Below are 9941 nucleotides of genomic sequence, written 5' to 3'. Positions count from 1 at the left end.
TCCTGTTCTGATCTAATGAGATGGATGGAGGATTTGATTTGATTTTACGGACTAGAATCAAGGCCTTTCCTGTTCTGATCTAATGAGATGGATGGAGGATTTGATTTGATTTTACGGTCTAGAATCAAGGCCTTTCCTGTTCTGATCTAATGAGATGAATGGAGGATTTTGAACAGCTTTGAACAGCACCCCTGATAAATTGAAATACATTTGAAAAAAATAAAAGTTATAGTTACTGCTGTATGTTCAGAGATAAATGATATAATTCAGAATAGCCTATGATAAAGTCTATAATTTTGACATAGAGGATCAATAGCTTCTTGGAGGAAAAAATAGCCTAGCTGTGGAGTGTAGCACAATAACAAGGCATAGCCTACGGTTGGGAATACACGGCAAATCTGTCAAAGAACAAACAGCATGCAGACAAAACAGGTCTTTTGCAATATTTCAAATACAATCGGGGAAAACACAGGTTGTAAAGAAAATGGCTCCTGCTGAAAAGAGAATACTGTAATATGTCCGCTGTAGGCTACCAACATATTTGATCAACATCCAAATATTGTTTTACGAAGAAAAAAACGAGAGGGGCTTTTTGGCTCGAGCGCATCGGCTATTACCAGCGAGTGAGTCGCGCATCATTAGGTGAGTCAGTGAAACAGGATGTCATTTTTAGGACTATAATTTCCTCCTAATATTGTAGCCTACACTCTGTAACTAAATCATCATTTTCAAACTCTGCCTGTGTGGGTTTGTGTGTGTGTCTGCTTATGTCATTCCTTCAGCACTACAGATAATCAAGCGCAATCGGCTATTTTCTCAATTGTTTATATTTGTGTTGGTGGATCACTCAGATAATTTGTATATTATAGAGTGTGATTTTAAGGAAATAGTATGTTTATATTTTACAGAGTGTGATTTTAAGGAAATAGTATGTTTACATTTTACAGAGTGTGGCTTTAAAGGGGCAATCTGGAATTGCTACATCCAATTTCAATCTTTTAAAATAATGATATACACTCATGGATTATTGGAGAATTAACTTATACATGCCTCATGGGCTTAGATCAACTGTTGTACCCCATCAGAACCCAACTATAATATACATGCCTCATGGGCTTAGTTCAACTGCRGTATCCCATCAGAACCCAACTATAATATACATGCCTCATGAGCTTAGTTCAACTGTTGTACCCCATCAGAACCCAACTATAATATACATGCCTCATGGGCGGGCTTAGTTCAACTGTTGTACCCCATCAGAACCCAACTATAATATACATGCCTCATGGGCTTAGTTCAACTGTTGTACCCCATCAGAACCCAACTATAATATACATGCCTCATGGGCTTAGTCAACTGTTGTACCCATCAGAACCCAACTATAACTAATACATGCCTCATGGGCTTAGTCAACTGTTGTACCCCATCAGAACCCAACTATAATATACATGCCTCATGGGCTTAGTTCAACTGTTGTACCCCATCAGAACCCAACTATAATATACATGCCTCATGGCTTAGTTCAACTGTTGTACCCCATCAAACCCAACTATAATATACATGCCTCATGGGCTTAGTTCAACTGTTGTACCCCATCAGAACCCAACTATAATATACATGCCTCATGGGCTTAGTTCAACTGTCGTACCCCATCAGAACCCAACTATAATATACATGCCTCGTGGGCTTAGTTCAACTGTTGTACCCCATCAGAACATAAAAACCTGTTTTTACCTCGTTGTTTGTAAACAATGTAGTTCTGAACAAACACTATATATTCTCACAGTTTGGTTAAAACTATAACCCCTTTTTTACCAAAACAGTGGCGGGGTAGCGGCTTGTTATTGTTTGAACTGCAGATTGCCCCTGTAAAGAAATAAAATGCTCTCATCAAGATAAAAACTCCGGAGGTGAAAACATAAACAACGACAACAACAGATAATTGTTTAACACATTATCTTTTCATAACAGGATTTATTAAATCTGTACATATTCATATTCAGCTTCTACATCTGTGTTGAGGTACTTAGAAGTAAGAGAAAAAATATCTGGTTATTTTCCCAATAATTTTTTTGTAACGTTGTTTGCCAGAATTGTTTATTTCATTGAACAGCGTTACCCACTCCAGTCAGCAGATGGCGACGTGTCTTTCAGCTGATGCTTCTTGGTGACGTGTATTCTAGTGGACGGGACGTGATGCTTCTTGGTGACGTCTATTCTAGTGGACGGGACGCTTCTTCAACAACAACACGGCTACTGATTCAACCACTTCGCTAGCTTGCAAGCAAACATAAAACCTAAACATTGATACTCTTTCGACCATTTGTGTTTATATGAATCTCAGTGTTTTAAACACAATTCTGTTCACGTATACACTACTTAACTTACATGCAATTTGCTTGTTTACTTAAATAAGCACATTTGTTAAATTCATACTGAGTTTAGCACTAGGCTAGTTGCTAATGCTAACTAGCTAGCTCGCTAACATCCCCGACCATGAGCTCACTAAGCTACTGTCCCCTTGTTAAAGAAGAGGAGGTCTGCTGGACGGAGAAAGAAGCTCTGGGGCTGAACATTGTCGTAAAAGAAGAAGAGGATAATATTACAGTGAAAGAAGAGGAAGAAGAAGCTTTCAGAATAAAACAGGAGGAAGAGGAGGATATCACATTGAAAGAAGAAGAGGAGGATGTTACAGTGAAAGAAGAGAAGGAACCATTTGTAGTGAAAGAGGAAGAGGGGATAGAGGCTGTCACAGTGGAAGAGGAGGAGGTAGAAGCTTTCAGAATCAAAAAGGAGGAAGATGACGTAACATTGAAAGAAGAAGAGAATTTAGTGAAAAAAGAGGAAGAACCTTTTGGAGTAAAAGAGGAAGAGGAGGCTATCTCAACAAAAGAGGAGGAGGAAGACGTTTTGGGAGTGACAGAGGAGGAGGAAGATGGAGAGGAGGAAGAGACTGAAGATCCTGTTAACACCAGTGAGTATTGTCTTAYAAACAGGGGACAGAAGCTKTGCAGTTGTTGAACTYGGCTGTGTGTGTTTTTAAAGGGGCATTCTACTGACGTTCTACACTTGAATATGTTGTTRAGTACTGTATGAGTTGTTAAAGGAGAAGACGGCCATTGGTACATGCCTGTTTTGTTTAACTAAGTTCTGTGGCCAACAGCCCTAGCCATTGATTCTAGGAGAATTATAAAGGCCCAATGAGCTTAGTTCAACTGTACGCCAGGGGTAGGCCTATTTATCAATCAAATCAAGTTTATTTTATATAGCCCTTTGTACATCAGCTAATATCTCGAAGTGCTGTACAGAATCCCAGCCTAAAACCCCAAACAGCAAGCAATGCAGGTGTAGAAGCACATTTACTTTTGAGTCATTTAGCAGACACTCTCATCCAGAAGAGACTCACGAAATAGCCAAATTCACAAATTTGAAGTGGTGTCCACATACTTTTGTATAAACAGCATATCTTAGATTAATTCTGACCATTTTGAAGAACTGTATACTGCCTACGGCGTCTCAAGACGGACAAAAGTACTATTGCAGTTTTAAGTACTATTAAAAGGGAGTAGCCTATGTGAGCCACTCGTTAGGTCGCCAGCTGAACCAAAGCATGCGGAAGGCTTTTGGGGCAGCAGGTAGCCTAGTGATAGAGTGTTGGGCCAGTAACCGAAAGGTTGCTAAGCCGAATCCCCGAGCTGACGAGGTAGAAATCTGTCATTATGCCCCTGAACAAGGCAGTTAACCCACTTTTCCCCAGTAGGCCGTCATTGTAAGTAAGAATTTGTTATTGACTGACTTGCCTAGTTAAATAAAGGTTAAATAATTTATACATTTTTTTTTAAATAGGCAGGGCTTCGATATTACACTTTGTCCCCTTGCCTGGCAACAATTTTTTTTTTTTAATAGTCAGACAACAGAGGAACTAGATAGCCAATTAAAAATCATCTAGTTAACTATTTAGCTATTAGCGCCAAATCAAATGTTATTAGTCACACGCGCCAAATACAACAGGTGTAGACCTTAGTGAAATGCTTACTTACAAACCCCTAACCAACAATGCTTACTTACAAGCACACATCACAACAAGAGAGACAACACTACATAAAGAGAGACCTAAGACAACAACAAAGCAAGGCAGCAACACATGACAAACACACATGGTAGCAACACAAATGGTACCAGCACAAAACATGGTAACAACATTCTTGTGCACACTGTCTTGTCGCCAAACGCGCTCCTTAACACCTGCCCGCTTAACGAAACACCGTTCAACTGACGACCGAAGTCAGCCTGCAGGCGTCTGGCCCCCCACAAGGAGTCGTTAAAGAGCGCGATGAGCCAACCTATATGTAACTAGGCAAGTCAGTTAAGAACAAATTCTTATTGACAATGACGGCCTACCAAAAGGCAAAATGCCTCCTGTGGGGACGGGGGCCTGGGATTCAAATAATAAATAAATACAATATAAATATAGGACAAAACACATCACAACAAGAGAGACAACACAACACTACATAAAGAGAGATCTAAGACAACAACATAGCAAGGCAGCACACATGACAACACAACATGTAGCAACACAACATGGTAGCAGCACAAAACATGGTACAAACATTATTGGGCAACAGCAACAAAGGTCAGGCGTAGAGACAACAATACAAGAGATGGAGACAAAACGGTCCAGTTTGAGTGTGTGTTGCTGCTCCTTCCAGTCGCTTTTCTTAGCTGCAGCGAACTGAAAAGACGAGCGACCCAGGGATGTGTGTGCTTTGGGGGACTTTACCAGAATGTGACTGGCAGAACGGGTGTTGTATGTGGAGGATGAGGACTGCAGTAGATATCTCAGATAGTGGGAGGGAGGCCTAAGAAGGTTTATAAATAAGCACTTTTGATAAACAGGGCAAAATAGAAATAGGCCTATAACAGTTAGGATCAGCTTGATCTCCCCTTTTAAATAAAGGACGAACTGTGGCTGCCTTCCAAGCAATGGGAACGTCCCCAGAGAGGAGAGAGGTTAAACAAGTTGAAGATGATAGGGGCAGCAACCTTAAAGAAGAAAGGGTCCTGAATACGAAGTGTTATGTTTGGGGCAAATCCAATACAAAGCTCTTAGAGATGTACCCAGAAAGACTCACAGCTGTAATCACAGTGTATTATAACATGTATTGACTCTGGGGTGTGAATAATTATGTAATGAGATATTCATTTTCAATAATTAGCTAAAATGTCAACAAAAAAATTACTTTGTCGTCAAATTACTTTGTCGTATGGGGTATTGTGTGTAGATAGATGTGTGAGAGCAAAATAATATTTAAACCATTTTGAATTCAGGCTGTAACACACAAATGTGGAATAAGTCAAGGGGTGTGAATACTTTCTGAAGGCTCTGTACAATCCATGTTTCAATTGTTTCGAAACTTAAAAATCTGTATTTAACCTGCCCCCCCCCCCCCCCCCCCCATTCATCTACACTGATTGAAGTGGATTTAACAAGTGACATCAATAAGGGATCATAGCTTTTATCTGGATTCACCTGGTCAGTCTATGTCATGAAAAGAGCATTTCTAATGTTTTCTCCTCAGTGTATGTGACAGATATGAAAATCTTTGTTAGAAACTTAAAGGGCAGTAGGAAGCTTTTTAGGCACCCCGACCAAATTCACATAAAATATAAATCCATTCTCATTTAAGCAAGTCTAAGAAGCGGTAGATCTGTTCGACATGATCTATTTCTATGCTTTTCCTCGCTCTTAAGTTTTTCGCTTTTGCTCGTTTTAACTTTCAAGTTTCGCACACCAGCTTCGAACAGCTGAAAATACAATATTTTTAGTTCATGAAAATATGTTTCACAGCGGTTTAGATGCTACAATGATCCTCTACGCTATTCATCGCTTGTTTTGCCACAAACGGAAATTAGGCGAACCGTTCGAATTTCTGCCACCAGAATTCTGTCTATTGTGGCGTTTAAGAAGAAGGTAAATATGAAGAGAACAACTAGGATGGGTTGCTAATATGTCTAGGATTGTGCCTTTGACGTCTGGACAACGAAATGAAAACCAATAGAATAGGAGTGAAATGCTGGTTTCAATGACATAATGGCTCCATGTTTCTATGGTTAGATATTGCCTCGGCTACTTTGAAGCAAAGTAATGCATGCCCCATAATGTGAAGTAAAACTGGGTGATGTTCTGGGTGAGTCTGCAGGCCAGAACTGGGACATTTTTATCTTCCAGGAATTGTGTACAGATCCTTGCGACATTGAGCCGTGCATTTTCATGCATTCAAATTGCCATCGATAAAATTCAGTTTTTGTTCGTTGTCCGTAGCTTATGCCTGCCCCATACCATAACCCCAACGCCACCATGGGACCCTCTGTTCACAACGTTGACATCAGCTAACCACTCCCCCAAACGACGTCAAACACGTGGTCTGTGGTTGTGAGGCCTGTTGGACGTACTGCCAAGTTYTCTACAACTATGTTGGAGGTGGCTTATGGTAGAGAAATGAACATTCAATTCTCTGATAACAGCTCTGGTGGATATTCCTGCAGTAAGCATGCCAATTCCACTCCCCCTCAAAACTTGAGACATCTGTGGCATTGTGTTGTGACAAACTGCACATTTTAGAGTGCACTTTTATTGGCCCCATCACAAGGTGCACCTGTGTAATAATCAAGCTGTTCAATCAGCTTCTTGATATGCCACACCTGTCAGGTGGATGGATTATCTTGGCAAAGTAGAAATGCTCACTAACAGGGATGTAAACAAATTTGTGCACGACATTTGAGAGAAATAAACTTTTTGTGCRYATGGAACATTTCTGGGATCTTTTATTTTTAGCTCATGAAACAYGGGACCAACACTTCACATGTTGCGTTCATATTTTTGTTGAGTTGCATGTGTGTTGTTACTCTGAGTAAATAGGGGTGCTACTTTGTTTTATTACATGTATCCTATACTGACTAGTCTATTTACCCATTAGGTCTAATACATGTATCCTATACTGACTAGTATATGTATCCATTAGGTCTAATAAATGCATAACACCACTAAGTTTAATAGTGTTTTTATTAGCCTACAAAGCACTACAGCCACTCTGTGATGACAAGCTCTAGTCTAGATTAAACCTCATAGGAAGACAGTGTTATTATGTGGAGGTTTCATTCAGGTCTCTCTGTTTAACTAAACTCTCTGTTTGTCTTCAGCAGGGGAGAGACCAGACGCAGACTCTCAGTGTGACAGCTTGAAGAGTGCTTCAGGGGAACCAGACCCAGAGACGTCCAAACCAGAAAGACGAAGACACTGCTCTCAGTGTGGAAAGAGTTTTAGCTGGTTTGCGAACCTGAAACGACATGAGAGGACACACACAAAGGAGAGACCCTACCAATGCATTCAGTGTGGAAAGAATTTTAATTCATCAGAATATATGAAAAAACATGAAAAAATACACTCTAAGCCTTACCACTGCTCCCAGTGTGAAAGAAGTTTTACCCAACGGGGGGACCTGAAATCACATGAGAGGACACACACAGGAGAGAAGCCTTACCACTGCTCACAGTGTGAAAGGAATTTTTTCTCATCGGGGTCCTTGAAAAGACATGAGGGGACACACTCTGTGGAAAAACCTTTCCACTGTTCTCATTGTGAAAAGAGTTTTAAGAATGTATGGAACCTGAAAGAACATGAGCAAAGACACACAATGGAGAAGCCTTTCCACTGCTCCCACTGTGGAATTAAATTTACGTGGTTTCAACAACTTAAAGAGCATGAAAGAATCCACATCGTAGAGAAAAGTTATCAGTGCCTCCGGTGTGGAAAGATATTTATGCAGTTAGGGCACCTGAAAGTCCATGAGGTAACACACACAGGGGAGAAGCCTTACCAATGCTCCCAGTGTGGAAAGAGATATAGTACCTCACATGGACTTAAAATTCATCAGAAAACACACATTGTGCTCCCACAATTGTCTCATATTTTTGACTGAGTGTTTTTGTTTATGCCACATTAAATCTAATTATAGAAAGTGGACTCAAAAATACATTTGTATGATTTATTTTTATTTTAAAATATAAATTGAATATGGAGTGAGTAAGTGTATGGCTTTCCCAGATTTCTATGATGTATAATTAATTACAATATGAGTGAAATCGTTTTCCAAATYTTTAAAATTAAGTATGTTAAAAAGGTAGCTTTTCTGTGTTGGAATGGTGTGCGTATCCCAACTACAGAATGTTGTGGGCATATATACAAGTCATTAAAGGGATACTTTATGATTTTGACAATGAGGCCCTTTATSTACCTTACCAGAGTCAGATGAACTAGTGGATTCCATTTTTATGTGTCTGTGTCCAGTATGGGGGACGTTTGAGGTAGTTTTGTGAGCCAATGCTAACTAGATGAAATAGCTGAATCCACTCATTTTAAGGGGTAATCTTGCATACACTATATATACAAAATGATGTTGCATATCTTAATTCATATTCCCACTATTGATGAATAATATGTGTAATGATGTAGGCACTTCAACAGTTGAGCCATCCTCGAGCCCATATAAATCAATAAAAGAGAAGACTTGATGACTGAATGTGTATTTTGTTATTTTTTGTATTTAACATTGTATTTAATTAGGCAAGTCAGTTAAGAACAATGATGGCCTACACCTGCCAAACCCGGAACGACAAGGAGGAAGTGGAGTCCCAGACACAGGAGGAAGTGGGAGTCCCAGCCACAGGAGGAAGTGGGAGTCCAGACACAGGAGGAAGTAGTCCCAGACACAGGAGGAAGTGGGAGCCCAGACACAGGAGGAAGTGGGAGTCCGACCAGGAGAAGTGGGAGTCCCAGACACAGAGGAAGTGGGAGTCCCAGACACAGGAGAAGGGGGAGTCCCAGCCACAGGAGGAAGTGGGAGGTCAGCACAGGAGGAAGGCGAGTCCCAGAACAGAGGAGGAAGTTGGATGTCCCAGACACAGGAGGAAGTGGGGAAACAAGGCAGTTGACAAACTGTTCCCCGGTAGGACGTCATTGTAAATAAGAATTTGTTCTTAACTGACTAGTTAAATAAAGAGTAAAATAAGATGTCACCAGGAGGAGGCCTTCTCATTGCCCACCCACCATGTGTTTGTTATAAATATCCATTATAGACGTGGTCCAGCGATTCCTTTCATTGATACGGTCAGGGCAACAGCCTACCTGTGACAGGAATATGGTCACATCGATATATATAAATAATATATAAACAAATGAGTATTATTAATTATGGAGGGAATTCAGACCTGACAAACACACACGGAAATGGAACCTCATTCCCTTTTCACGCAGTTTCCTCACACATTCTGACGTTGAACTGTTTCGTTTGTAGTGGAGAGAGCAGAAATGGAGCGTGGGCAGGGGTGTGCTATAGATAAGTGTATTCTGACCTTGACTTCATTCCCTCATAATTCCACCACCTTTACGTGCGAGGAAACCATGAATAAAGTTGAGCAAAAATGGAAAACATCTACTTTCTTTTTTTTCTCTCGATATAATAACACAATTCTCCATGCACTGCGATTTCAAAATTGCGTGAGATAACGAGCAGCAACTTCCGGTGATTTGGACCAATTCACGAGAGGTTGTTATGTCCTGTGACTTGCAAAAAGAGAGGTCATTTCACACTTTGTTTCGTGTGTGTGTGTGTGGTGTCGCGCGCATCCATGTCTATGTGTCATTCGGATAATTGTGCTATTTGGATCAATAGATAAACCAGCTAACTTTAATAAAGAAATAGAGATATCTGTTGATTTTCTGGTTCATTAGGAACTTAGATATGCGTTTTTGGCATATCTACAGTCAAATATTCTTTAGTTACAGCTATATATATATATATATATATATATATATATATATATATATATATATATATATATATATATATACACTGCTCAAAAAAATAAGGGAACACTTA

At 40.0% G+C, this 9941-nt stretch overlaps 1 protein-coding gene across 2 annotated transcripts; it reads left to right on the top strand.

Moving 5' to 3' along the window:
- Window positions 1-2224: 2224 nt before the first annotated feature.
- On the top strand, window positions 2225-8280 carry LOC112079037 (zinc finger protein 79-like). 2 transcript variants are annotated; one of them, XM_070442208.1, is made up of 2 exons: window positions 2225-2974; window positions 7207-8280. In XM_070442208.1, exons 1-2 carry the CDS (start codon window positions 2497-2499, stop codon window positions 7980-7982), a joined length of 1254 nt encoding a protein of 417 aa, XP_070298309.1. In that variant the 5' UTR covers window positions 2225-2496; the 3' UTR covers window positions 7983-8280. The 2 variants fall into 2 exon arrangements, with proteins under 2 accessions (XP_070298309.1, XP_070298308.1); XM_070442207.1 differs by having other exon boundaries at window positions 7204-8280.
- The last annotated feature ends 1661 nt before the right edge of the window (window positions 8281-9941 follow it).

Source organism: Salvelinus sp. IW2-2015, unplaced genomic scaffold (genome assembly GCF_002910315.2).
Source record: "Salvelinus sp. IW2-2015 unplaced genomic scaffold, ASM291031v2 Un_scaffold6757, whole genome shotgun sequence".
NCBI lineage: Eukaryota > Metazoa > Chordata > Actinopteri > Salmoniformes > Salmonidae > Salvelinus > Salvelinus sp. IW2-2015.
The sequence above is the reverse complement of the archived record's forward strand: the minus strand, read 5'-3'. Positions and strand labels throughout refer to the sequence as shown.